Genomic DNA, 25,187 nt, shown 5'->3' with positions numbered 1-25,187 from the left:
CTCTAACAGTGTTGCCAACTCAGCATAAAAATATTTTGTTTGAAATAGCACCAATTACAAGTGTGCACAGATTTGAAATGCACTATTATCACTAAACATAACCGTGAATTGTAGTGGTACAGTGTTGCACACTATTGGAGCTACATGTACTGAAAATGTACAATAGAGAAGTGTGATATGTGGCAACAGAGGGTAATAAAAAAATGCACTAGAAACAAGTGAGGATTGGGCATTATACTTCTGCAAAATCCCCGATGAATAAGCAGACAACTCGCGAAAACAAAATGATACATGCGAGGAAAGAAACACTGTTTTCTAATTCTGTAAACTGGTTCTCTATTATTTTATCAATATTTGGAAGAGTACTTTCTTTTTTCTGTCTTTCGTGTTAAGTGACATATTCTTTTACTTTCTCTCCTACATACCAAATTATGTTCGTACACTGTAATATTACCATATTCACATTGGAAATATGATTATTTTATTACTACCTCATTTCGTTTTAAGTCTGCCAGGATATTTTTTGTTGTACTTTTCACCTTACATTTCACTGTAATTTTTCTCTTTCATAATGATTCGGATCCCACTTTACACTCCTACATAGATTCGGAGTTGACACAGGACGTAAAAATGGCACCACTCAATTTCGTTTTTCAAATGCATCAATATTTTGTGACACTGCTGACATTTTGCTATGTTATACTATCTGTGTTATGCATTTGAACTAAATTCGTAGTATGAGACCCAGATTCCTTTATTACCATCTGTTGCCACATATCATACTTCTCCATTGTACATTTTCAGCACACGTAGCTCCAGTTGTGTGCAACACTGTACCACTACACTTCACTGTTTTGTTTAGTTATAATAGTGTATTTCAAATCTGTGCACACTTGTATATAGTGCTATTTCAAACAAAATATTTTAATGCTTAGTTGGCAACACTGCTTCACCTATGGCAACACTGTTTATATTTTTCGATAGGGCATAATGTTCTCATTGTATTGTGCAACTTTTGTTTTGATTGCTTTAACGGTTTCTAAGATATTTACTTTAAACGTACATAATTCCATGATATATATATATATATTTTTTTTTTTTTTTTTTGATATTCAAATTTTGAATCCTCGTAGCTCCTATCCTTCTGGTCCATAGCACCTTAAATTTTGCTCAAGTTCATTTCTCATGATGCTCTATCAGATGTGATATTTAGCAAATAAGATTTTAGCAACAACTTGTGGGACCCTCCCGTGTCAGAACAAGGTATAGGGTAGGCAGGGGTAAATCGGATCACCTTTGCAGAAAACATCAATTTGGAAGTTTAATATGCTTCTATTTAAACGAAAAGTACATGTATAATAATAAGTGAATCTTCATCTAATAAACTGTGGTGAAAAGTTTTTAAATTTTATAGTTCTTACCCCAAAAATTTCACTTTGTAACAGATGATAGATCGATCCGATTTACCGCAACGTTGTAAGGTAAATTGGATCAGTGTTGGGAAAATCGGATCACAATGATTGTGATATGCAAATGCCTCAAATAAACTTTTTTTGTTGCCTGCTGATTGAAATATGCCTTTAATGGCTTAAAAACATGAACATCAAGCGGCTGAAGAACATGTGTTAAATGAGGTGGCAACAACAACACTTCTATATCATATTTTTCACACACGTCTACTACAGAGATGTGTGCGAACAATGTCCATCAATTAAATTAACTTTACCAGGACTTCGATGTTTGTGGAAATGTTACACCCATTTCATGAAAGCCTCCTCATTCACCCATCCAAATTCCGTCATACACACGTCGGATTCTGGTGGCATACCATCGCGATACTCAACTTTCGGTTTCTTGTCCTTGAAAACAACAAACGGTGTAATGTAAACTCCTGTTACTAACATACAAGTTAGTACCGTCCCGTTCTCTCCACGTTCCACATTTGTCATCGCTTACCCTGGGATCGAACCAATGACTCCTGGAACCAGAGGTGAAAGTTATACCACTGAGCCACAGTGTCCCCTATGATCATAGCAACATCATATAAGAGAGTTTATTTTAAAAATAAAACATTATATATATATATATATATATATATATATATACGGTTGTTAAACAATTAGAATACCACCACTGCCCTTACCAGTTTACTTTAACGGAAATTCTGAATTTTCCTTCGCTACTACAAAAGTCCCTCGACTTTACAGTTGCCAGGATTCAGTCAGTTGAGCTCAATTTTGTTTCTTGCTTATAATTTTATTATTTTTAATGTCTTTTGGGAACATTTTCATACAAGGAATACTTTCTATGATCTCCATTTACTAATTACTTAACTTTAGTTAAAAGCTGAGGAAAAATGTAATAAAATGCGAAAAATCGTGAACTATAATATACGCGCAAAATTTAGTGAATAGGAACGTACATGCAAGACAGTTTTTCCATATAAACTACGTAAACAAATTTCGATTATGATAAATGTTAGTGTATATTTTGTTTGTGGCAGTGTGAATATCCTGTCAACCTGGAGTTAACATCTGTCAAGAATAAAAGTGTGAATTCACCCTCTCCCCAATTTCAGTAATATGTTCAATGATCATTTTCGTTAAAAATTGTTCGATTTTGGCGTCACATGTCATACATTTTCTTTGAACATTCCCCTAGCAGAAATTTAAAATCAGTAAGGAATAAAGTAGAGGAGTTACCCTCCTATGCTACTCCCCCTTCCGGGCTATTTAGAGTTCAACGATAAGCTTTTTTTTTAATTCATTAGGTTTTGATACAATATAATGTACATTTTCTTTGACTCTTTTGCGTAATTCCCAGTGCTTTGAATTAAGTCAGTCAATGAGCTGTAACCCCCCCTTATGTGATATATGTTATCCCCATGTAAAGAATATGGTTCTCTATAATTTCCGTTAACTGTTCGATTTTAATGCAATATGTCCAACATTAATTTCTAAGCCTTCTCAATCATTCACCCTAATGAAGCTGAAATTAGTAAAGAATTAGTAATTTAAGAAATCACTAAGAATTTGTAATCAGTTTTTCTCCCCCGACTTTTGGAAAGAATTCCACGATATTTTATATGAAACTCGTAAATATTATGGATAATTTCTTTGGCTCTTTTTCCGTAATCCCCTATGCTTGAGATTAAAATCAGTCAAAAATAAGCGGTGAATTTAGACCCCTAATATGATATTAATTACTTCTCTGCCCCTTTCAGATTAAATATAATATGTCCAAGATATTTTTCGTAAAAAAAAAAAAAAAAAAAATATATTTTCGTGAAGTATGGCGTGTACTTTGTGAGGCTTCACAATATTATTCTAAGTACTTGAATTTAAAACCAATCGAGAACTGGAGAGTGAGTGCCCGCTCCCCCAGCTTAAAAAAATTGATCTATAATAACTTTCCTAAATATCATTTGATTTTAACACAATATGATATGTGTGTGTTGTTGAGGTTTTTACATTATTTCCACTCTCACAGTTGAAGTAAGTCAAATATGAGGAATCACTCAACTCCCGCTGAAGATTTAACTCAAGAAAGCCCAAGGGGTGCTTTGGAGGCACCCTGATTCGCTTTTAATGCCATTATTCTTAATAGACATTTCCTCCCGTGTCCTGCGCTTTAGAATTCTATCTCTTTGAAATACACCCTCTGATTCCGTTTCCTAAGCATTTTTTTTTATTTTACCTAAGAAAAAATAGGGTTATTTTTTATACTAACGTAAAGGCCCAAGGGGTGCCTCTGAGGCTCCTATTGAAACATGTACGTTTCTAATTATTTGATACTGTTAATTTTTTATTACCATTGAGAAATGATTGCATAGCAAAGTAGTGACTAGCCTTTTCTATTGATGATGGAAAATAAAAATGGTCGCGGTGGGTTCAGGTAGCTTGTATATGTAGCAGGGAGTCTCAGAGGCATCTCTTGGGCCTTTTAAGGGTAAAATTAGCATGGAATGTCTCGGGTTAAATAATTCCCATTTTGTAGAATATGGAGAGAACGAGAATCTTTCGCTTGCTTGAACAGTGCATATTGTGCTGAGCCATTATACAGCTATGTACTAAGTTTACTGTAGCTATTAAATATATTCTATCTAATAACTTTTGTGTTTTCGGGTAAAATACCCTTCATACGAGGGTTATATATTTTTTCAACCTCCATGAAGCCATTAAAGGAGAACTCCTGTAAGATGATGAAACGGAGATAAAAAGTTTTTCCATTGGTCGTTGCCTTCCTCCCTTGCCCACTCGACGACACACTCTTCCGTACAATCATTGTAAAGTGGTGAGCGTGAAAACGTATTGAGTACAATCGAAGCACCCTTGTGTGAACTACGTGATGTAGTTAAAAATTTCTTCAGGTACCTACTGATTTCTCTGAAGTTCCAAGATCAGACAATTCGGAATAGACTCTTCCGTTCAATCATTGTAAAGTAGCGAGCGTGAAAATATAACGAGTGCAATCGAAACGCCCGCCAAGTGTGAACTACGTCATATAATTCGATTTCTCCAGGTACCAACTGATTTCCCTTTAATTCCAAGATCACACAAATCGGAATAGACTTCTTCCGTTCAATTATTGTGAAGTAGCGAGCGTGAAAATATACCGAGTGCAATCGAAACGCCCGCCAAGTGTGAACTACATTATGGAATTGGATTGCTCCAGGCAGAAGGGCATAATGCAGCTGCAAATTATCGTCGAATGAGTAAGGATTACGATGAGAATTTTGTAAATGATTGTGTGCACTACTGCTGTAAAGACTTTAAAGAATGGCGTACGGGTATACACGACAAGGGCAGCCAAGGGTGGAAAACTGTGGCGGAAGACGACATTGCTGAACGTGTGAATCATGTGATTCGTGAAAGGCGTATCTGAACTGTTTACTGAGTTTTCAGAAATTTTAAGATCAGCACCTTGAAAAATTTAATTATATTATATAGTTCACACTTGGCGGGGGTTGCACTCAGTATGTTCAGTCAGTCGAGCTCGCTACCCAACAAGGATTGAACGACAGAGACTGTCTACCAGTGTGAAGGGTGGGCGAAATCAAATGAACAGTTTTGTCTTGTTCCCGCTTTCATCTTCTCATATGATTCTACTTTGGTAGCTTACCGGAGGTTTAAAAAAAAAAAAAAAAAAAAAACTCGTAGAAAATAATTTGGCTTTTGGTAATTAAACAAATTCTCCTCGTACCAAACTTTCAAATCCAAATATACAGAGAATAGTTTTTCTTCAACAAAATGATCAGTTATATGAAAACTTACTGATATGGATGTACTTATTATGAAGTCCTACATTGTGTTATACTAAATTGATACGGAAGTTAAATTTTCTGTATTCTAGGTCGCTTTCATATATATTCTGTATTGCAGGCGCCGTGGACAGAGCTGTCTCTGGAATGGCCTGTTCTGAGAATTGGTGTAGTCATGCCACATGGCAGCAGTGACTTCTCCCAGAAATCCCACAGCTCCCACCACCACCTTCCGCAAGAAATGCAACTACGAGTGGAGGAAGCTAAGGGAGAAGCTTGAACAACAATTACAAGAAGATATTGAAAGGTAATACTCAGATTTCTCTTTGTCCGTTTACAAAAATGCACTTTGCTCATTTCATAGTGGATATTTTGAACGTACCTACGTGGGGTTTCATCAGTAGAAGTTTAGGATCAGATTTTCGGAAAATAGCTGGATGTGTTGAGCTCATCTTATGACAATCGTAGTGTGGACTTTTATTATCCTCCGCCTAAAATTTTGCTTCATGTTATCCTTCCCTCTTCTTGGTCTAGTCAAAGATTTCTTTTAAAAAAGAAAGGAAAGAAAAGAAATCACCTTAGAGTTCACAACATATAGGATAGCCTATAAAGAAGTTGTAGGATGGATTAACGTAGTGGCAGAGCACTCTGGAAGCTTCAGTCATTGTGGCGAGTGATCCAAAAAACCTTTACATCAAAATAATAATAAAAGACAGACGACATTCAATAATACTACTTAATACTATTTGATATAATACAGTATATATTTTTACACGTGTATATGTTCACAACATACGAACTGTTGTTAAAGTATATTTTCACAACGTATGCTCAAAACGGCTGTCCTGTCCAGTAATGCAAGTACGAACACTGTGTACTGTGTTTGAGGCCACTTTGAGGAGCACGTGTACACTGATGATGTTAATTTCATTTTTACTCCCTCGAGTGTGTGTAGTTTGTTATTATAGAACTTACCTTAAAGGTAACCCCACAGGAAGAAATCAGGCAATGACAAACCGGGTGAACATGGAGGCCATAATCCTTTAGAGATGATCCGCTTTCCAAAAAACTAACGCAAGAAATGCATGATGTCGTTAGAAATTTGACATGTGGCAGTGTCCTACTGGAACCAACAATGACATTCATCCTCTTCAAGAAGCGCAGTGATCTGTGTAATGATATCTTAGTACATAACATTTAGTAATGATATCTTCGTAGTAGAAAACTCAGACGTGTAGACATTCATCTGGTTCTTCTGGTAGGATTTCGTTTTACCAGGGCTATTATTTCCTCTTATTCTTCCACAGATTGTTTGATTTCGTGTTCTGAAATCACTGTACGACTGGGGCCTGTTCCATTTTCTTTCAATGCGCGAGACGTATTAGTAAACTGCCTTATTTGATGTTCTACGTAATGGAAAACATCTGTTTTTTTCAACAGCCGTGTGAGCACTTCCATTAGAAAGCACGTACACAAACACCATGACCGCATACTCCTCATTCATGTATGTAGGTGCCATTTTACGGTAACTGTGCGTGAAATGTTTTGGAAAGAACCCAGATAGCAGCAGCCCAGAAATGTACACGTGTTCCAGGTACACTCTCTCACAACATTGTAGTAATGCTTCACTGAGTAACTCTGTCAAATGTGCTGCCAGCTGTTGCCAAACTTGCGAAGTTGGTATGAAACATTTGTAACTGACAATCATTTTAACAGGTACGAGCCTCAAAACTACTATTCAGTAATTGTCTAGGGACGTATTGCCTACCTGCTAACTACTACGTAGCCCCTACCTACTTTAATAGATTATTAAGACTTCCAAATTATGCTACAGGAATGTGTCGGATGTCTTAAAGGGTGGCTGTGTCCGTCCGTCTGCTTGTCGACAGGTACCAGAGCAAAAGCGATGAGATATCTTTCAGTTTTACGTCCCATGGTTATGCCGATTAGGCTAAAGGAGGAAAAGCGACGAGAGAGATCGTGAAGGAGTTTTCTGCAATCGATTCAGCGTCCCAAGAATAGGTTCCATCTCTCCCGTTAGCCTACTATTCAAATCGAGAATGGTTAAAATTAGCCATTTCCAGTTTCAACGTGTTTTGCTCTATAACAAAAATGGTAATAGATAACAACAAACTGTTTCGTGAAATCGATTGAGCATCGTAAGAGAACATATAGTCGACACCCGCAACACAATACGGATACTAGAAGTAATTGAAGTTTACTAGTACTTTCAATTTCATATTGATTTTCATAGAGCAAAAACGGTAAATAATATTGAGAAGCTATTTCTTGCAGTAGATTCAGTATCCCAAGAATAGGTCCCATCTTCCCCGTTAACTTTCTATACAAACCGGTAGAAATCAACCGTTTGCGGATTTAATCTTGATCGCCGTGGAACAAAAACCGTAACAGATAGTGAAAGTAGTCTTTTGCAATCGGTTCAGCGACTAGAAAACACATTACCACCTCCTCCAACACTTTACCAAAACTGAGAAGTGGTTGAAATTTACTAGAACTTCTGATTTCAATCTTGATTTTTATAGAGCGAAAACGACAAAACATATAAAAAGTGTTTTTTAGCGCAGATTCAGTATCCCAAGAATGAGTTTTATGTCAACTTTTTTATATATAGCTACTAGCTGAACCTGCGCTCTCTACACAGCACATCATTAGCATATGAGCATAAATCTCCTTCTCATTCCTCACAATATATGTACATGTCCCTTTACACACACAAGTGAAAGACGTTTTGATTTTTTTTTTTTAAATTGGCAAGGGGTATCATAAAGGGGAAATTTTTTCGATTTTTTTTTTCTCAAAATCTCGCACCGTTTGCAAGATTTGAGCCTACTTCCGGTTGGAGTTTCTAATTCATGTATGACCAGTGTTTTCTTTCTTCTTGCATGCAGTATGTAATAAGCAAATACATTACATATAGAATTAATTATAATGTCAGTTATATATGGTGTTCATAAAGGGGAAAACAGTCAAAAAATAAATATTTATCTTAAGACTCGAGAAATGGTTATCCTTCCTTTTTCACTATTATTTGGCCATGGAAAAAAACGCCTGAGGCATATACAACCCCAATATACAACATTGTGGTGTTGGAATGTATAACGCATAGGATATGATGCTTTAGTTTTTGTTTTTTTAATTTCAACGCTTCCAGCGTACCCTAAAAAAATGTAATAAAGAAATAACGGCCATGTTTTTTTTTAAATATTCAATTAGAACTGGACAATCTACGCAAAATTTGCAATCGATCAGTGGAAACGTCATCTTTCTAGAGCCTGTAGTTTCCGAGAACTCATTGTCGAAAGGATTGACCACAAACATATAAACATAATTTAAAAGAACTCGGAAGATGAAAGCACAATTCACATGCATTGATTTTAGAGAAGGCTTATTAAAATACAAAGGCCTTGAACAACAATTTTATATCATAAACTTTAGGAAAAGATATAGTTAACTAATTTAGACTATTTAAAGTACAAATACTTAAAATGTTTGTCTCTGTTAAACGTGAAATCACACATAACCGTAAATGAAAGATTTGAAAGCTAAAGTTATAGGTTGGAGCTCAGGCGCTTTTAATTGCTATTGTAGCATTTTAATAGATAGATGTTGAAACTAAAAGGGGATACTTTAGTCTAATGGTTAGAGCGTCCATGTGGTCCCGGGTTCGATTCCTGGCCGATGCTTTTCAATTCTTGGCATCCACCTAGCGTCGTGAGGCAAACTGAGGAGTCGTGTGAATAAAACACGTAACGGCCACTAAGTCTAGAAAGCACCTGATACGCTTGTTAGTGACAGGGTCACGTAGTGCGCTGACTACGTGTTCGTCGCTAGGCTGGAAGTAGTTCAGCTGATCGCTAACAGATGGCGTTGGAGCAGCTCAAGCCCATAAGAGGCTGTTACTCCAGGTGGTTTAGTTTTGGTTGAAACTAAAACTGGTGAAAATTATGACTTTGTGGTTACAACATTGATTGCATAATGGATAAAAATGTAATTGGTAGCGACAAGCATTTTCTTATATGAATTTAGTATCAAGAATATGTTTCCCTTTTGATTTTACTACTTTTTGCAACCGGAAGTGATAGGCTAGTTACCACTTCCGGTTTTAATGTTAATCTCTATAGAGCAAAAAGAGTAAGAGATAGCAAGTATTGACTTTTTGACTACTTCAGTTTTGAGTACTGAATTTGCATAGTTTGAAAGTCTGCCGTAGTTTCACACTGTGAAACAAATCTCACCTGTTTACTTCTAAAATGTGAAGTGCATTGATCTTTGTCGCAGCATTTTTATTTCTGTACATACCTGAATTACCGTTCAAAATCCAACTCATGTTCATATGAAATTTTTTGCTTAGACTCCCTATATTACCAGTCTGAAACTATTGCCACTTCCTCCGGGGATACTCTGTATATAGGCAACCATATAGCTTTACTTTTTATAGTCTTCGGATCATTGTATTTTGATACGATTTAAGACCTATTTTTGACCTCTCAGGTTCATAGTGTACTTATTAGGGCGCTACTATTGCAGTATAACGGAATTAGCCTATTGCCGTGCAGATGTAATGCACTAAAAGGCTAAAACTAAATCTTTTCTGAAGCTACGGAATTTTTATGTGTATATTTATCAATATATCTACTCGGACTAGAATTGAAATCTAAGTAATACGTTTGAACATCCAAGACATTAGCTTTTTGGACCACCATCGTTTATTTGTTTTCTCAATATATGTTTGCTAAAGGCTCTACTAAAGAAAATCGTTTATTTAATTCTGAAGTAATTTACGCTTAGAGCCTGGACCACAATTGATGTATTAATATGGAAGATAAACATACGTGCAAAATTTAAGGAAAATAGAATCTGTAAAAATGATTGAAAAATTGGCACTCTTGTAGCTCTTCTAATGCACGTTATCGGGATACATCTTTCGTACTTGGTGAACTTTGTTGTCGATGGTGCATGTTGCGTCTCTTTTGATTTCTATAGTGTCATACTATTTCTATAGCAACTTCTCGTGCTGAGAGAGGGTCTGGTGTTAAACAATGATTTCTGAATTTGCCTTGCTTATTCTCACTTTTGAGTGACATATACGTGTTCTAATAATTATTTTTAATATTTAGTTTAACGTCCCACGATTATGCACCGAGACTAAGGGAGATGACGATGATGAGAAATGAATGAAATAGTGGAATGATAAAAGTGGGAGGAAACGGGAGAACCCCGAGAAAACCCATGCGCATGGTATTTGTTCACCACAAAGTTCACTTGGCGTGAGCTGAAATCAAACCAGGGATCCTACGCACCAGAAGTTAACACTATCCCACTCAGCCACTGCGGCCTCTATACGTGTTCTAATCTGCTACAGAAATTTAGAAGATGTTTCTGGGCCAGGAGATGTCCAATCCGGGAGATAACTGAACAAGTTCACTTTTGCCAGCGTCTGAGCCCAGTGCAATTCAAAGATACTTTATTCATTCGTATTTGATTGTAAAAGTTGGAGTAAAGTGACCCAAACTTCTAGCAGTTTCAGTGACTGTTTCATCGGTTTCCGTTCGAAATTGTCTTGTATTTTTTCATCTTTCTTTCGTCATTCAGAGGATCATCTTGTTCTCTTTCATTCTCTTTACTGAACCACGTTAGGATTGTTGAGAAACTTAAAACTAAACCCCTGGCCCAACCCCCTCACGAAATCAGGGCCTATCAACCGCCTTCGGCACTCATGGCTTTGGGGAGATGTGTGATCAGCACATGTGCTTCCCTCAACGTTAATTCTGTTTTTTTAGACCGGAGTTCGCTACTTCTATCTTTCATGTATTTCCCCAATTATTTGACGACGCTGGATGGACGACGCAAGTCAGCGCCATCTGTTAAGAACAGTCACCCATGTTTCCTCTGAAAAGATTTGGCAGTGCTGACTTTGCTAATGTCACGAGAAGCGATATTGCAGTACAATTAGGACGTGGGTACGCTTCAGGACTATCGGTTGGACAGGAGTTTACCGTCCCTTTCAGCACTGAGGCTGTATGAGATATGGACCTACAATTTAAGGTGGAATCTGAACCATTATTTCAGGATTGTTTATCTGAATTTTTGTTAAAGTAACTGTTGGATCAGACCACTAAAAAATTTCTCGTACGTAGAAAAGAGATCAGTTAGATTCATGTAGCCATGTATACAGTTTACAAAAGAATTTTATAAGAAACCACTTCAAATATATACATACAAGTTAATAGAAATATAATGCACTTTTTTTGACCTTCGGTCGTTCGTTCGTTCGTTCATCTTGTGGCTATGTGAATAGCGTACGCTCCTTCAGCGTAGGAGACCCGGGTGCGATTCCCGGCTAGATATCATGTGATTCGGATCCCACGTTAGGTTACAAAACTAAGTCTCACATAGCCTTTCTGCTCAAAGAGGTCACTAAACTTAAATCTATCCATTCATAGTTTATCATACTTGTCTTCAAATTTTATAATCCAGAAAACAAAATAAATGTAATTATTCTTAAAGCTTAAAATACAAATTAAATGAAAATTTTGCAAATACCAATGGCAAATAACTGTTCTACTTTATGACTTGCTGTTTGTACTGTCAAAGTACTATGTCTGCACTGAAATATTTTGTACGTAGTAGTATTCTTCCTTATTTACAAGTTAACCAACCACATATATTTCTCGGTGTCAGTGAGAGTAATTCATAATTTTGAAAAAAGCAATACCTTTAACTAATATTTTTTTAAAGGATATGTTCAGAGATTATTATTTTTAAAAGTTTTTTTAAAAAATTAACACTAGTATATTTACTATGTTAAGAACAGCGGCATTTTTCTTTCACTACATCAGCCTACAATACTTTTCAGGTTCATTTAGTAAAATTTAAAAGAAGAATGCGTAATCTATAGTGTTCCGAAAGACCCTGAAGATGCTATTGAGCACTTATATGGTAAGTTCTAGGAGTGAAATTTTGATGGCCCTAATCATTAACTCGATATGCATGTTGGTGTGTAAATAACTTCTGCTTAAGACTAACACAAGAGTTCTTCGATACTTTCATAGATGTGCGCTACTGAGCTTTTGTTATTAACGCCGCTTCTGAATTCTTAAATTTGCTGTTTTTAAATCAGAATATATGAATTGCTTTAACAAAATGAAGCCTGATTTGAACACTATTGAAAATAAAATGTAATATTAAAAAAAAATCCTTAAGAGATCTCTGGAGTTTTCCAGTTTTTTCTTCTTCGTTTAACATTTTTCTAAATAAATAAAGAATAATACAGTTAGTGCTCACTGAATTGCGACTATAAGGAATGAGAAGAAAATCGGGCAATGGTCTCAAAGTGACAGAACGGCAGGGGCGTACGGAAGTTCAAAACGTAGGGTGAGCGTAGCGTCAAACTGCTGGTGACAGCTAAATGAACCATCAGTGTCCGGGAATTACGTGACCAATACAATAGTGGATGCACAATATTCATATCCCATGGAACTGTACACGGTACACTGGCATGTATGAAGTTCTACAGCAGACGACACACTCGTCACCGACTTCTTACTACCCGTAACCGCCGACGCGCTTGGGCACAGGAACACGCTAATTGGACCGTGGATGATTAGAAAACGGTGTGTTGTTCCGTTAAATCACGGTTTGTGCTACTCCTCTCGGACAGGCATGTCCATGTGTGTCCCCAACCGCACGAAGCTATGGACCCTTCGTGCATGGTAGGGCGACTCACGGTTTGGGGATACTTCTGTTTGTATGGACCGGGACTGTTGGTGTGCATGGACCACAGCGAGACATTCATTATGTACCGGCATGTGTTAGAGAATCACGTACACCCTACAATGCAACACTTCTACTCACAAGAAGACGGCATTTTCCAGGAGACAATGCACAGTCCCACCAAGCCAGGGTTGTACTTACTTGGTCGCGCCATGTGGACTTTGTGGTGGACAAACACCGTACTCGTGGTTTTTTTGGGGGGGTTCTCCTGTTTCCTCCCAGTTTCTTCATTCCACCATTTCATTCATTTCTCATAAACACCGTCTCCTTTAGCCTAACCGGCATAAGCGTGGGACGTAAAACTGAAAGATTTCATTTCATTTTTGTATCAAAAGATCAAATATATTTCAGGCAGAAATTTTCTTGTAGGCTTTATATCTGGAGAACTACATATAGTGTGGCCAAACCAAAACTACCACTTAACTCAGTATGATGTGCTTATTCCGCAAAAAATACGAAAACTCGATTTAGGGGCCATTAAAAATTGTTGTGGCCCCTGATCCAAAAAATCCAATATATTTCATTCAACCAAACGTTTCCTTGTACGTCTTATATCTGGAGAACTGCATATAGTGTATCCGAACCAAAACTACCACTTAACTCAGTATGATGTGCTTATTCCGTAAAAAATACGAAATCTTGATTTAGGGTTCATTCAAAATTTTTGTGGCCCCTGATCCGAAAAATCCAATGTTTTTCATTCAATTACAAATCTTCTTGTACGCCTTATATCTCAATAACTGCATATATTGTAGCCAAAGCAAAACTACCACTTAACTCAGTATGGTGTGCTTATTCCGCAAAAAATATGAAATCTCGATTTAGGGTCCATTAAAAAATTTTGTGGCCCCTGATCCAAAAAATCCAATATATTTCATTCAATCAAACATTTTCTTGTACGCCTTATGTCTCGAGAACTTTATATAGTGTATCCAAACGAAAAGTACCACTTAACTCAGTATGATGTGCTTATTCCGTAAAATATACGGAAACTCGATTTAGAGATCGTTCAAAAATTTTTTGGCTCCTGACCCAACATCTAATTATTGGCCAAGATCGCAATCTTTTGATCCATTTTTTGGATCACTCCTAAAATTCTTGTTTGTACTTAACTTGGCTTAAGAGCCTGCCTTACTAAAAATAATACAAAATTTACCATTTTTCTTTTGTTTGTTTATTCATCAATGAAAGGAGATAGTGAAATGCACGTTACCACAATCATAGATAATGTTATTCTACAACAGAAAATATGAACCTGAAGAATGTTCAGTGTTGCCATTCATAGAAATTACAGTGTTTGCCAGAAAACAATTTCCCTAAAATTTAAGTTAAGGCAGCGAATAGAGGAACAAACTCAACTGCATTTAGTTACGTTATCATATTGTTTTGGTTTCCTGTGAACTACTTTTTAAATATTAGTTGTATTTAGTTTGTAATAAACAAAATAGTTTTAACATACAGTTATTAAAACTAAATAATAATGTTAATTAAAAAGTAGTTCACAAGAAACCAAAACAACATGATACGTAATCAAATGCAGTTGAATTCATTCTTCTACTCGCTGTCTTAATTTAGATTTTAGGGAAATTGTTTTTCTGGCAACACTGTAATTTCTATGGATGGCAACACTGAACATTCTTCAGGTTCATATTTTCTGTTGTAGAATAGCATTATCTATGCTTGTGGTAACGTGCATTTCACTATCTCCTTTCACTCATGAATAATCAAGCAAAAGAAAATGGTAAATTTTGTACTATTTTTAGTAAGGCAGGCTCTTAAGGGACATTCCACGGACCTGCAGCATATGAATTGCCCCCCTAACTCACCAAATCTTAATCCTATAGAACATTTATGGGATGTTGTGGAACGAGCTCTTCGCACGATGACTCCTGCACCTACAACTGTGGGCTCATTGCAGGATGCCATCAGGAATATATGGTGTCAGATCCCCGTGGAACATATCAGCAACTACCAGAATCCATGCCACGCTGCAGAGTCCATAATTAGGAAAATGAATAATTATGGAAGAATTCGTGCTATGAGAATATGGAGGAACCCTGAGAAAACTGATGGACACGATTTTGTCCCCCACAAACTGACATGCCCTGGGGTCAAATCAAGGATACCTAGCACCAGAGCCACTGAGCCAGCGTGCTTCCATAAAGGAAAAGCATACCAAAATCTGTATATATAAAAATGAGATTGACCATGTGACTTAATAACTCTTGAGCCACCCGACCGATCTCGATCAAATGTTCAACATAGATGAGGTTCGGGCCTATATATATGAACGAAAATGACCGATATTAGTGTCGAATTCATAGTTTTTAGGGTTCCTAAGTTGATTGGTGACAGTTTTACTGCCCCTTATGTCCAAATGAAAGTATTCTCTCCTTGCGAAGAACGGGCGTTATGTTAGTAATCAAATACAGAATAATTCTTGGAATTCTTACTTATATATTTTTGACAAGAAAGAAAGAAAAACAGAAATTTTCAAAGCTATACGGTGTTTAACTTCAGGTTTTTGAAGGAGTAAAAGGAACTAGAATTGAAACTAAAAGGAAAACCTGTATGAATTGATCCCATATTGTAGCTAATTCCATCTATGCGAATTTCCCCCCGAGGTTTCGTCGTCGTATTCTGTCACTATGTTATCTGATTTCAGAATTATCACCATGGCTCCTACATCTCGAAAACACATCCAGAATTGTAGTTCAGTCTTGGTCCAGTTAGCGCCTATTTTAGTTCACCTTGTGTTTTTATTTGAACAATAACAATACTCTGTAATTAACCTCTCTGTATTATTATAGACTTGTATGTAGTATTTGTGGTTCGTATATGCAGTTTCATCACAGGAGCATGAAACTCGATAAACCTTACTTGTTTACAAACTCTTCGTAAAATAAAGGAGAGAACCCAGGCCTGTTTCTACCGTACTTCACTGTGTCACTTTTAGCAATGAACAGAAATCAGGTTTTTAACCCTTTATAACCTTTAGGGACGGCTGTCAGTATTTCTTTATACACACACACACACACACACACAAAAAAAAAGACACCCTAAAAGCCATCTAAACCCATGATTGTGAATTGAGTGATTTACTTCATATATATTAAACGCAGATGAAGCTTGTAAACCACGCCCTCATTTCCGTCCGGATGTTGAACTTATACCACACTCGTCCTAACCGGAACGAATGGCTGTGTTTTTGTGCCACGCCTCAAAAGTGTTATTAACTCTATTTCTATATACATTCGCTGTTTAAGCCAAGACAATTTCTAGTTTAATATTTTATGAAAATGAAAATTAATACTTTATCATCAAATCAATGTACTCTGAACGTACATGTTTGGAATTGATCTAGAAAAAAAAAAAAAGTTCATTCTGAATACGAGTATTTTCCGAAAATAGAGTTCGCTTTTTTAAAAAAAAAATCTGTTTAGAATGAGAAAAAAATGTGTTCGTTCTATTAAGAGAATATGTAAATATTTACTGTTTTGTGTTAGTAATGATTTCTATTAGTATTTTTCATTCTTTTCTTTGGCAGATCTTTTATAATTGAGGAAGTCATCTTAACAACAGGTGTTTCTTTAGAACTGAAGAATTTAATGTTTCTGTGTTGTGTTTCAAAAGGCAAATGCTTCACCTAAGAACTAGTCTAGGTAATCTCTTTCGTAATGTTTGTTTATAAGTCCCACAGCAACATAGTTGTATCTCATAAAATTGATTTCTTTCAATTTGAAGTCAAAATATGCTTCTTTTCCACTACTTTATGTTCGTTCATCATTCATGCACCATTTGCACTCACTTCTTAGTAGAAATTCAAATTCGTATGGTCATGCCACTGTTGTCTGCATATATTTTAGGTAGATTGCTTGAAAGCATCATCATTTCACGGTATTCTTTTGCGTTAAAGTGCTTCTGTTCACTGATGTCGTAGCTTAAGCTACAGTTTCATGTTGTGAACAAACCTAACTATTGGTAAAAAGGAATATTGCTACCGAAACACAAAAGACAGTTTCTAATTGTGGTAAGTTCTTTTATTTGAATGCTTTGATGTAATTCGCACCAGCTCCAAGAGAAATGAATATTAACAAGTTTGAGCCGATGTTAGGTTAAACAGTGAAAAGTGTCTGAAAGATTCTTACAATTTCTTAGTAAACTACTTTTTTCTATGCTTTGAGAAACTTAGATTTTCTGTTTTTCCATATTACTTTTAATGGTCTTGGTGCTTCCGTAGTTAAATGGTAAGTGTTGGTGCGTGTTGTCTTGAGTTCATTCTTTGTTGTTGTTTAACAATGTAAGGTATCTAAAGAGCTATCTAAGTTAATAGGTAATATTAATGATGGGAGTTGTTACATTAATTACTTAATTACTCAGTTGAATGTGTATTACCATCCCAGCTATGTTCCCTCTCTTGAGCTATTGCAATAGGGTTCGTAGTTTTAAACGTCCAAACTATTTTGTGCGTAAATGTGGACAATGTCTGTTCGTCTGTTTGCAAGCAAGTATCAGCAAAAGTAGTAAGAGACAGAAATGTTTATGCATATTCAAGTGTCCCAAATACAGGTTGAACCTCTCCCCTTAACCCTTTGTTACGACCGAAAGTGGTAGAACTCTTGGTATCTTTCCTGGTTTCAACATTGATCGCCTTAAAACAAAGGCTACAAGAGTTAGCGATAAGCGCCTTTTATGGATTCAGCGTTGGAAGAATAGGTTTCATCTCCATCTTAAGCTGGAAGTGGTAGAAGTATACTACACTGCTCTTTATAAAATTCGCAACACCCACAAAGAGACCTATGCTAGAGCAATAAAATTTATTCCAGAGATTAGGTACATGAAAAGACTCAAATGATTAGACTTACAGAACTGTACATCCCCTGTGAATGATTAGAATTACAGAGCTGTACATCTTGAAAATCAATATCGTGTGAATCCACCATGTGATGAGATCAGCGCCTAGCATGGAATCATAAACTCTTGGATATTTTCCTGGGTGATATTCTACCACGCGGTTTGTACACGAGTCCATAAAGAATCCACATTTGCCAGTGGCGGACCTGACGGAGAAGTTTGTCCCCAACCGTATGTCAGGCGACCGGACAGGCCAGGGATGTAGTGATACCTGGCGTTCTGCGAAGAAAGCTTGCACATTCCAAGCTATATGTGGATTGGCATTGTTCTGCTGAAATATGGCGTCTGGAGTTTCTTGTAGGTAGGGCATCATCCTGGGTTCTAAAACCTCACTAATATACCAGTTGCTGTTCAGATTGCCCTGAGTTGCAATACGATGAGTTGCGATCGCATGTTGTAACCAATGGCACCTCACACCACCAAATTGAGCGTTTGTCCGCTAATAACGGTCCACAATGCAATCTGGCAGATTGCGCTTACTACGGTAGCGTCGTACGTGTATGCGGCCATTACTGTAGGACAGGTTGAAACGCGACTTGTCCGAAAACACATTTTGCTATTCACCAGTGTTTACATGCCCATAATCAGCCTGATGCGTTTGTGGTTTCTGGTCAAGGGAAGCCGTCGCAACAGTATGCGAGCCACGAGTCCAGCCTTCAGCAAACGACGTCGAACGGTCGACGCAGACATGGCAACATCCGTTACAGTGCACCAGCGTTGAGCCAACACTGTGGATACTGCTGTCCGGTCCGTTATGACCATCCGGCAAGGTATCTGTCATCCCGTGCTCGGTCACTTTGCGTGGTCCAGTTCCTGCTCGTCGCTTTGTACGACCCTCTTCTGTCCATTGCTTACACATACGCATCACTGTCGTCGCAGCGTGTCCTGTACAAGCAGCAATTTCGCGGAACGACAAACCGTCTTCTCACTGACGGATCATTCTGCCCCGTCCGAACTCACTCAACTGCATATATTTATGTTCTTTGACGTCAACGAAGCATACTGCAACCTGCGTACGCGTTTCCACTTTTATTGACCACTATACACCGCCTCCCTGCGACATGCACTGACTTTGTGTGGTACCACTCCGATCACAGATGAGAGGGCGCTGCCGGCCATACGTGGACTCCATCTTCTGAAATTTTAATAAGTTCCTTCTAGAACATCCTTATACATGTTCGCAAGGTTTGGATTCGTTCTGCAATTTTCATAAACTGAAGTGTATTTTTGGTTTCAAGACGGATCACCATTAAAAAAAAAAAAAAAAAAAAAAAAGGCTCTCCTTACATTTCGCGTCACTTCTTCATCAGTCGACAGGAGGTCAGGTCACTTGTGTCGAACCTAAACTCTTCTTCATGGAAACACAATTCGATATAAGCGACCTGATCTCTTCTTCCTGATGATAATGGCCAGTCCACTCAGCATGCACACCAGACACAAAATTGAAGAATAACGGTGGGAACGGCTGCCCCTCTCTCCATACAGCCTCAATTTAGCACCGAATTACCTCCATCTTTTTCCAGTGTTAAAGTCTGCATTAAAAGGTGAGCGTTTCGAATCAGATGACTAAGTGACATAGAATATATATATATATAGGGTGGTAGGTAACTTCACCGACAAACTTTGGGAGGTGATTCCTTATACGAAATGAAAGAAAAAAGTTCTAATAAACATGAGCCGAAAAATGCCTCCTTTCAGAGTTATGATCCATTGAATATTCGAAAAATCATTTTTCAAAACTCCCTAACTTAGAAACTATAGCACCTATCCCAAGCGGTTTAAGGAATTACACAGGAACTGGTATGTTCTCTATCTAAATATTAATGCTTTACCATCTTCCGTTATCGGTGAAAGGAACTGTGAAAAGGAAGTTGAAGTATAGGGATACTCCTTTAAGTACTAATGATGCGTTCGTTTCGCTGGTACCGGTGAATTCTGAAACATGGATATTTAGATAGAGCGTATACCAGTTCCTGTGTAATTCCTTAAACCGCTTGGGATAGGCCACATAGTTTCTAATCCAGGATGTTTTGAAACGTGATATTTCGAATTTTCGGTAGTTCACAACTCTGAAAGGAGACGTTTTTCGACCCATGTTTATTAGAACTTTTTTCTTTCATTTCGTATAAGGAATCGCCTCCCAAAGTTTGTCTGTGGAGTTACCTACCACCCTGATATATACGTGTGTTTGTATGTGTGTGTGTGTGTGTTGGGAGAGGGAAGGGAGGGTGCTAAATAGCCAGAGCCCTGATTTTTTGCAAAGGACTTAGACAAATTAGTGCAACGGTGAGAAAAAATGTCTGAATCTCAATGGGGATTATGTGGAGAGATGAGGAAGTACCCATCTACACATGTGTGTATAATTTACAAATGTATCTTAAAAAATAAATATTTTACAGCTTAGGGCCGCGGTGGCTCAGTGATAGAGCGTTCACCTCTGGTGCTAGGGATCTTGGGTTCAAACCCTGCTCTCACCAAATGAACTTTGTGGTGGACAAACACCATGTGCGTGGGTTTTCTCGGGGTTCTCCCGTCATGTTTAAGCTATAGGTCATGTTTCATATACCCGCTGTGCTGAACGGGACGCTCAACTCTAAATCAACGAACACAGTTCACAGTATCTTACCGAGGTCATTGTATTTGTTGGGATTATGTACGTATCAGTATTGTCTGCGCACCCGATTTAATTGCTTTGGAGAAGGGGTTAACCGCCGTTCTTACTAAAAAATAAGTGAAATTTCATTTTTCCGCGTTCCTTTGCACCACGCGATGTCTTATGCAGGCATAAAACTATTGCGTATTCGGAATGTTTGATTCATTCAGAATATAGTACGTTTTGTTCCAAAGATCTAAGACATTTAAAGACACCATATTGACAGTTAAAAGAAACTTTGTAAACTCTGAATATATACCCCCTCCCCTGGAATTTTAATATCGGATATAACTCAGTTTAACTCAGTATAACTCAGGTTCTCTTCCTTTATCACATATTTAAAAAAGGGAACCAACTCCTCACTTAGAAATAACAAAAGCTTCGTGTTATTGCGATACGTAACTTAGACTACTTTTCAAGAGACAAATACGACATATATTAGTATTTCTAATTATTTTTTGGATCAAAAGATCCAATATATTTCAGGCAAAAATTTTCTTGTATGCCTTATATCTGGAGAACTACGTATAGTGTAGCCAAACCCAAACTATCAGTATGGTGTGCTTATTCCGTAAAAAATATGAAAACTTGATTTAGGGGCCGTTCAAAAATATTCTTGTAGGCTTTATATCTGGACAACTACGTATAGTATAGACAAGCCCAAACTATCACTTAAGTAAAAAAAAATGCGAAAACTTGATTAAAACTTGGTTCAAAAATTTTGTGGCCCCTGATCCAAAAAATCCAATATATTTCATTCAATCAATCATTTTCTTGTTCTACATCTAGAGAATTACGTATAGTGTAGCCAAACCTAAACTATTGCTTAACTCAGTATGATGTGCTTATTTCGTTAAAAAAAATAAAAAAATAAAAAAAAAATAAAAACTCGATTTAGGGTCCGTTCAAAAATTTTGTGACACCTCATCCAAAAACTAATTATTAGCCACGATCACAATCTTTCGATGCGTTTTTTGGATCATTCCTAAAATTCTTGTTGTTTTAAAACTGTACGTAAGTACTCCAGTAGAGGCAAATACCAGAATGTTATATAAAAATATTGATTTTTCTCTATCTTGGAAGGTGTTCTGTAGCTGAATAGCAGTGAATGTGCTGTCTTTGCGCAATTATTCACTGTAGTATCACCAATATTTGCATTTATCTTGAAGTTCACGCGTTATAAATACGTACTACATCTGTATAGTAAGATGCTAAGCTGCAGCCAAGTAGTTTCTTTCTTGACCTATTTCTAGAATGTATAATATCCTCAAATGACCTTATTATTTTTAACTTGACCTCAATATCAACCTGATACGTATATGTACTAGGCTTATTATAAAATACTAAATTAATTGTATTTCATATTTTCTAGTTTTATTTTATTTTATTTTATTTATTTATTTATTTATTTATTTATTTGTAATTTCGAGCAACGATAGAAGGAAAAAAGTAGTAATCGTGAAAAAAAATGAGTTAGAGATTCCAATAGATTTGCACGTTTCATGACCCCCTGCGTGCCGGAAAAGAGATTTTTGGATGTTCGTCCATCCGTTCATCCCGATATATAGTCAAGCGATGAAAGTTCTTTCCGTTTGGTAAAATTTATTTAATTAATAACGGTTATATGGCTGGGACGTACAGAAAATTAGATTCTTTTTAATTTGCTGGGAGCTGAATTCAAATTGTCCTTCAATTCTGAAGTTATTTACGAAACTAGTTTCATCAAACGGAAAGAACGTCTGTCACTGACTGTACATGTGTTCACTCGCCGAGGTACCGTGCCGCTCAACGTATCCAAACCAAATTTTAAAGTTATTGTAAGATTTCGTAGAGGCATTTTTTTTTCTCCGATTTTCTTCCTATCCTCAGAATTAAGGGTAATTTACTGAATGGTGGAAATAAAAATTGCGATTTTTTCGAAAACTGCTCTAACGATTTTCTACATGTTTCCTGAATTAATAACCCAACAATAAGGCATAACTTGTTTGTCTTCAAAAAGAAATCACAAGGGATAGTTTACTCTTCTGTTTTTTTTTTTAAGACGATCTTCTTTAAAACAAGCTCAAGTGATTTCGTTCATATTTTCCAAATGTTTCATTAATAACCCTACAGTAGAGATAACTTTTTTTTTCTTTTTCTTTTTTTTTTTTTTTAATCTACAAGAATTTATTCTTGGGAGTGAGCTATCTTTTCGAACAAATTTCTCAATGTACGCAGGCAATTTTGTTCATTTTACTCAAATAAATAATATTTAATAACCCTATAATGTTGCGTAAATCGTTTCTCATAAAAATATCCACAAGGAGTAATTTACTTTTGAGGGTGAATGCTCCAGTAATAACTACACTATAACAGTATTTGAAGAAATTGGAGAGCTCTCTCGTGAGTAAGCTGTTAGCGCACGCGCCTTTGGTTCCATTCTCGGCGGGAGCTCATGTGGTTCGGATCCCACATTAAGCTGTAGGTCAATGACTTCTATAACCTCGATATGAAGGGACGCTAAACTTAAAATCAAAACAATCAAGGAATTGGAGCGAAAAAGTTTATTGTGATAGCCTGCACCTTTTATTTTTTAGCTTGCGGCTGTTGCTCTAAGCTGTCAGCCAGCATTTGTTGGTAGGATGAGAAGCTTTATCTGGGTTCTCTTTCGTCTAGTTTCGAAAAACATTTAAAAAGAAAGAGAAGCATAACTGTTAAATTGGACTGCAAAACACCCGAAATATTATGCAACCCAACACATGTTTGGGCATGCATGCTGCATAATTTCAAATTATTCTATTCTAGTGATACGAAAACGTGTTAATAATACTATAATTTGTACTACGTTGTTTTTATTTGTAATTAAGCTCCATATCGTACAATAAGGTGATAAGAAGTTCAATTTACTGCTGAATGCTGGTGTTGATATATTTTATTACACACGAACCGATTTATTGCTATTTTACCACTGTTTTAATTATTTTCTACTATAGTTTACTCTTGAGTATTACGTGAAACTATATCGGTCTGTATATATATGTGATATGCACTAACCCATTACTTCCACACACAGCAGCGATGTAATGAGATGTCAGGAGAGCGAGTCCGCTAGTATAGCCAAGTTGCATGTAACGCGGCTTTCAAAACAAGATGTTTCAAGAGACTGAGTATGCTGTTTCATGGCGTCCACAGGTGCTCAATAGGGTTTAGATCCGGGTAGTTTGCGGGACATGACAATGCTGAGGGGGCGCGGTGGTTCAGTGGTAGAGCGTTCACCTCCGTTGCTTGGGGTCCCTGGTTTGATCCCAGCTCGCGCCATGTGGACATTGTGGCGGAAAAACATCGTGCTTGTGGGTTTTCTCGGGGTTCTCACGTTTCCTCCCACTTTCTTCATTCCACCATTTCACTCATCTCTCATCATCACCGTCTCCTTTAGCCTAACCGGAATAACCGTGGGACGTAAAGCTTAAAGATTTCATTTTCATTTCATGACAATGATGGAGGTTTTCACTGTGTTCCTCAAATCATTCTTGCAAAGAATATGTGAGATGGCTATGTTCGTTACCGTCTTGGAGAAGTGGCCCAGGATAATACATCGTGGGACATGTTGGAGAACTCAGTCTGCCGAGAGATCGCGATACCGCCCAACAGTTGTGTGTGTATCTATATCCACCACAGGACCGTATTTTTGATTTCCAGTTTCGATACAAAGGAGAAATCGGTAATAGATAGTAACAAGCTGCTCTTAATATGGATTATGTGTCAGAAAAATAGGTTCTCTCCAATCTCATCTTTCTAGGAAAATCGAAATCTAGAGGAATCTGTTACTGCTTTCGGTCAACCTTGATCCTTTTAGACCAGTCATTTCGAACTGGTTGCTCTTTAACGTGACAGTTTGGTGCTCGGATTCTCTGTAAACCACTTAGATAGAGCAAGAAGACAGTAGACTTAGCGTTGATAGAAGACAGTGGTGACAGGAAGTAGTCAATGTTTTAGCAGATACACTACCCGTGGATTAGCACAATGTCAACACTTGATTTATTCAGTTCCTCCCATTTTGTTCTCTTCCCCTTTTTTTCTCAACGTGCTCTTTTTATCCTGGCTCTAATCGTAAAAGATCGTTTCTATGGCACACGCTGGAGTGTTGGAAATAACTTCTTTCAACCAAGAACCGTAATAGACAGCGAGGAATTGTTTCTTATGTGGATTCAGCGTCTCAAGAGCAAGTTTTATCTCCGATCTTATTTCTATTACTACCGTTAGTGATAGATATACCATTTCTGGTTTCAGTATTGAATCCTCATTGTTTCAAAGTGAACCGAATTTCATAGTGTCAAAAGAAACTCACTTACAGTAATATGAGTGATGTCACGTCAACAGTTTCAACAGCAGACTGTCGCTTTTCTTTCAATCGATGAATCGTGCTTATAGATGCTCTACGTTCGTCTTCTACATCTTCAGTTGTTTCGATTAATTGTAAATTTAAATTCTATCCTGCTTGCTGCGGGAAGTTAGCTTGTTTTCAACAGTAACTGAATGTTGAATTATTCGACTGGGTTCCAATAGCATTTGAATTGAATCCGATGG

At 37.1% G+C, this 25,187-nt stretch overlaps 1 protein-coding gene across 1 annotated transcript in view; it reads left to right on the top strand.

The window, feature by feature from the left end:
• The window catches only part of LOC145674288 (uncharacterized), a 228,508-nt gene that overhangs the window by 35,696 nt on the left and 167,625 nt on the right, over positions 1-25,187 (top strand). Inside the window, exon 2 of the mRNA XM_081744142.1 lies at positions 5,382-5,567. Within this exon, the coding sequence (XP_081600268.1) occupies positions 5,443-5,567 (125 nt within the window). The 5' untranslated portion in view covers positions 5,382-5,442. The remainder of the gene's footprint in view (positions 1-5,381; positions 5,568-25,187) is intronic.

The sequence above is a fragment of the Thermobia domestica genome, chromosome 17, assembly GCF_964235325.1.
Source record: "Thermobia domestica chromosome 17, izTheDome1.hap1.1, whole genome shotgun sequence".
Taxonomy (NCBI): domain Eukaryota; kingdom Metazoa; phylum Arthropoda; class Insecta; order Zygentoma; family Lepismatidae; genus Thermobia; species Thermobia domestica.
Note: the sequence above shows the minus strand (reverse complement) of the source record. Positions and strands in the feature narration are given on the sequence as shown.